At 58.1% G+C, this 4,793-nt stretch overlaps 1 protein-coding gene across 1 annotated transcript in view; it reads left to right on the top strand.

Moving 5' to 3' along the window:
• Window positions 1-4,793, top strand: part of DLG3 (discs large MAGUK scaffold protein 3) — a 58,173-nt gene that overhangs the window by 3,735 nt on the left and 49,645 nt on the right. Inside the window, exons 2-6 of the mRNA XM_024756351.1 lie at window positions 2,820-2,870; window positions 3,291-3,415; window positions 3,546-3,715; window positions 4,008-4,144; window positions 4,493-4,637. Coding sequence (XP_024612119.1) covers window positions 2,820-2,870; window positions 3,291-3,415; window positions 3,546-3,715; window positions 4,008-4,144; window positions 4,493-4,637 — 628 coding nt within the window. The remainder of the gene's footprint in view (window positions 1-2,819; window positions 2,871-3,290; window positions 3,416-3,545; window positions 3,716-4,007; window positions 4,145-4,492; window positions 4,638-4,793) is intronic.

Raw genomic sequence — 4,793 nt, forward strand, 5'->3', positions numbered from 1 at the left:
CGAGGAGCCCATGTGCCCAGCTTGCTGAGCTTCATCCCTTGATGCCATGAGTCCCTCTCCGTCCTAGTCCCTTTGTGTGTGAATGTGCACATGGACATGTGGGGACGTCTCTCTGAATGTGGAGGTGTCTCTGTAGATGAAGCTGCAGGTTTGGCTGTGTTTGCCTGTGTGTGTGTGGCTACATGTATATGAGCATGTGGCTGCAAGTGTGTGCACGCGTGTGCCTCTGTGTGTGTGTGTGTGCGCGCGCGTGCGCGCGCGTGTGTGGTGTCCCTGGTGAGAGGCGCTTGACAGGCAAGGGAGGGGAGGGGGAGGAGGCGAGAGACACGTCCCAAGCAAGGCTGAGAGGCTGCTGAGAAGGATGGACTCTTTTGTCCAGGCAGCTCTGAAGTGTGTATGTGTACTCAGGGGGCGAGGGGGGGACTGAAGCCAGCTTCCTTGCTCCAGAACAGGCATGATGCCTGGAGCCAGGCAAGGGGCAGCTGCTATGGTGCAGGGACTGGCCCCGGTGGGGCATCTTCCCCTTGGGTACCGCAAGATGTGGGAGAACTTGGCCCCCCAGTCCTGACTTGGCACAGCTTGGGAACCCCTGGGTGCTGGGCACAACTCCGGCTTCCACTCCCAGCCTAAATAAACTGCCAGCTTAGAAAATGGAAGGAGCATCTGTGGGAGAAGCAGCAAAATGGAGGCTGGGCCGGCAGAGCCGGGTCCCTGGCATGCATGGCGGAGGGCCTGTCCGGTTATTCGGCTCTGCAGCCCCCAGGGTAGGGAGAGGGGAGGAGGAGGCTTTGTTGTGGAGGGCAGGTGCTGGCTGCCCCAAGCTGGTGACCGTTCTGGCCACCTCTGTCCCCCTCTGGGGATCAGATGTGCTCTCACTCGGAAGCAAAGGTGGGGACTTCCTGGGGAGAGGAGTCCTCCGTTCTGGCCTTCTGTCTGTCCACACTGTTTCCTGTGTCCCTTGCCTTGGCCCCTTGCCCTCTCCAGTGGATTCTCCTCCATCCTGGGGCCCTACCCTTGTAAACACTCTCTTGTGCTTGTCCTGCTCAACTGGTAGATAGGTGCCAGTCCCAAGGCTGGGCCAGTTGGTCAAGGTTTCTTTGCCAGGGCTGATCCCTGACTGGCTCCTGGCCCTGGGAGCAGGTTCCCTGAGGGGGGTGGTGGGAGGCTGGAGGGTGGACCAGTGGAAGCTGGGAGCTGCTGGGTCTCACCAGAGCTGGACTTGAAGCATGGCTATCACATGTGGGCACACATGGTGTACCAGATGCATACAAGAGCTACATGGAAATCCTTTTGCCTATGTGTCTGTTGCATGGTACTTCAGGCAGTGGTGTTGGTTTGCGGGCTCTTAAGAGCCATCGGCTCTTCCTCCTGGGATCAGGGACAGGAGTAGGGCTGCAGTGAGAATCCTCCCACCAACCCCTAGGGCTGCAGGGCAAAAAGCCCTGGGGCCAGGCTCAGAAAAGGTGGAGGCATGACTAGCCAGCCCTCTCCTCCTCTCTGCTTTTCGAAGCCAAAGCTGTGTGGGGTGTAGGTGGGAGGGGAAGCAGAGCAGGGCATGCAGAGGAGCCCTCACCCTGGGTTTGCAGCTTCCCTCTTCAGACGAGGAGACCAGGGGTCAGGAAAGGGGCAACACAGCCAGAGAAAGATGGGGGAGGGGCACCAGGCTATCTGGGGAGAGAGGCAAGAGGGCTCCTCCATTCTTGGGGATAAGAGGGAAAGCCAGGGAGCAGGTGCTACTTGTCTGTCCAGAATCATATTTTCACTTGACAGTGGCCACAAGTAAGTCCTGTCTGAGAGGCCATCTCTATGGGTTGGTCAGACCAACCCTGTTTCCATCCCTTTCCCTCGCTTCTCCTCCTGTGGCTATTGCATGTTGAAGGCCGTGGACTCTGCTGCCAGTCAGTCCGTGGGTCATCAGCTTCTCCCTCATGGGGCATCTTGTCCACTCTGCTCCTGTCCTACCCCTGGCTTTGCCTCTGACTCCCGAGCAGATCCCTTTCTGCTGGGAAACACAAAGGGTTCGGGATCAAAAGCCCCTTGATAGAAAATGGATTGACTTCTGCCCATTTGAGGAATTGGGTTCTTGGGGACACAGGAGATAGAATGAGGGTTCATGAGGTACTCTGAAGTGGGTAACTTTTCTTTTTCCCATGAGCTTTGCTGGGCAAGGTGATGAGTGGCCAGAACATCAGTGGCCTTGGCAGCTTGCTTTACTCAAAAGAGCATGTGGAGATCCAGGTTCTAGCCCCTGCTCTGCCACTAACTCCCAGTGTGCCCTTAGGCACAACCCGCGTCCTCTCTGGGCCTCAGTGTCACTATCTGTCACATGGGAGAGGTTGAACAAGATGGTGTCTGCTGCCCTTCCAGCTCTGACATGGTGGGAGTCTGTGATCCCAAGTCAGGGAGAGCTGTTGTTCAGAAGGGGTGCAGGTCCCTGTCCAGGCCACTGGGTGCCCCCACGGATGCTGAGTGTGGCATGGTTTGCCTGCCATGTTCAATTTCTGCCATCCCCCTCAGGCCAGCCCTGCACCCCTCCTAGTGAACCCTGAGCCTCTTGGTGAGTGCACCACTGGCTGGCTCGGTCCCAAACAATTGATCTGGGCTAAATGAGCAGCTGGGTTGGGCCTGATATGGCTGGAAGCAAGGGGAGGGGGGGCCTCCTCAGGGTCAGCCTGTCCCATCTGTGGCCAACAGATGTCTCAGGGTCAATTTGGGCTCTCCTACTACTCTGTGGGGAGTTGGGGGACAAGCAGGTTGACCAGGGGGTAGGGGGGAGCGGCGCAGGAGGCACTTAGGGCCCTGCCTGTGTCTTCCCCTAGGTGAATGGCAGTGATGGCATGTTCAAGTATGAGGAGATAGTCCTTGAGCGGGTGAGTCTGGAGGTGGGGCAGGATAAAATGGGAGGGCAGGGTTAGAACGGGGAGAGGGGAGGGCCCTGAACCTTGGTCTCAAGACTCGTGGGGGACCTGCATTGAGAGAATGGGGAAACGGCGGCCCTCAGAGGCTGTATCACTGCATCAATCAATCAGCTGTCTAACAAATATTAATTGACCTTGCTCGCTGAGGCCTGGGGAATTGGGGAGGGGATGGCTTCGCTGAGGCCTCCACGCCAGAATGGTCAGCACAGGCTGGGGATCTGCCAGATTGGTGACGAATGTGCCCCAGCCTGCCATGGCCCCTTCTGAGGCCTGGAGAAGCTGCTCTTTGGGGGCAGGGGTAGATGGGGCCCCGGAAACCCTCCTCCATGCCTTCTAAATGAGAAAACTGTGCCCCTCCACTTCCTTCTGCAGGGCAATTCTGGCCTGGGCTTCAGCATTGCTGGTGGAATCGACAACCCCCATGTCCCCGATGACCCTGGTATCTTTATTACGAAGATTATCCCTGGTGGAGCAGCTGCCATGGACGGGAGGCTGGGGTGAGGTGGCCTGGAAGCAGGGCTGGGGACGGCAGGGGCAGGATGGAGGTGAGGGGAGGAGGGCCGCCTGGCAGGATGACCCTTGAATTAGATCTGAGATGGGGAGGGACCTCTTGGGCTTCCCCCACAGGGTGAATGACTGTGTGCTGCGGGTGAATGAGGTGGATGTGTCAGAGGTGGTGCACAGCCGGGCGGTGGAGGCACTGAAGGAGGCCGGCCCTGTGGTGCGGTTGGTGGTACGGAGGCGACAGCCCCCACCAGAGACCATCATGGAGGTCAACCTGCTCAAAGGGCCCAAAGGTGCGGCCCTCTGGGTTCTCGTGCTCTGGCCAGAGGCCCCTGGTTCGCCCTGTAGGAATTGGAAGGAATTGGAATTCCTTCCTGACTCCCTGGTGCAGCTCACATCCTTCTTTCTTGATCTCACATCTCACCTGTACTGACCTCGGGATGGCAGCCTGGTGTTTGGGATCCCTGGGGGGAGCTCCTATGGGGCTGGTGGCTTGGCTGGGTGTGGGGCATTGGGGTTGGGATTGACTGCGTGTTCTAACTTCTCCTTGTGTCCCTCTCCCACTCCCTGCTGGCTCCCGCCCAGGCCTGGGTTTCAGCATTGCTGGGGGGATTGGCAACCAGCACATCCCAGGAGACAACAGCATCTACATCACCAAGATCATTGAGGGGGGTGCTGCTCAGAAGGATGGACGCCTACAGATCGGGGATCGGCTGCTGGCGGTGAGACAGCCTTCCTGGGGATGCCCAAATGGCAGGGTGGGGAGGTGGAGCTCTAGTAGCCTCTCCCTCCACCTGAACCTCACTCAGGGACTAGGCGTCATGGGAAATTTCAAGAGCATCATCTGAGTTGTGTGTCCCCAGATAGCAAGGCCCTAGTCCTCTTCATGGCCGGAACTCCCTCACCTGTCCGCCCCTACCCCCTGCTTCTCTGCCCCTCACAGCACTGTATTTGGACCTCTGTTAGATAGAGCGCTGTTGAATTTCACTGAAAGGGCACCCCTCAGTGTTCCCTGCGGAGGCCCTCCCTTCTTCTCCCCAGTGCCAGCCCTAAGGCCTCTCCTCTCCTAGGTGAACAACACCAACCTGCAGGACGTGAGGCATGAGGAAGCTGTGGCCTCGCTGAAGAACACATCTGACATGGTCTATCTGAAGGTGGCCAAGCCAGGCAGCCTCCACCTCAACGACATGTATGCACCCCCCGACTACGCCAGCAGTACGTACCAGTCTGCCCTGTCCCTGTCCCTGTTCTGAAGCCCTGCCCCCTGGTTTCTGGAAGGGAACAAGTTTATGCTCCTTGTTAAGAGAGAGAGAAGGAGAGAGAGAGAGAGAGAGAGAGAGAGAGAGAGAGAAAAAACAGCAGGTGCTCAGG

Source organism: Neophocaena asiaeorientalis, unplaced genomic scaffold (assembly GCF_003031525.2).
Source record: "Neophocaena asiaeorientalis asiaeorientalis breed wild unplaced genomic scaffold, Neophocaena_asiaeorientalis_V1.1 scaffold801, whole genome shotgun sequence".
Lineage (NCBI taxonomy): Eukaryota > Metazoa > Chordata > Mammalia > Artiodactyla > Phocoenidae > Neophocaena > Neophocaena asiaeorientalis.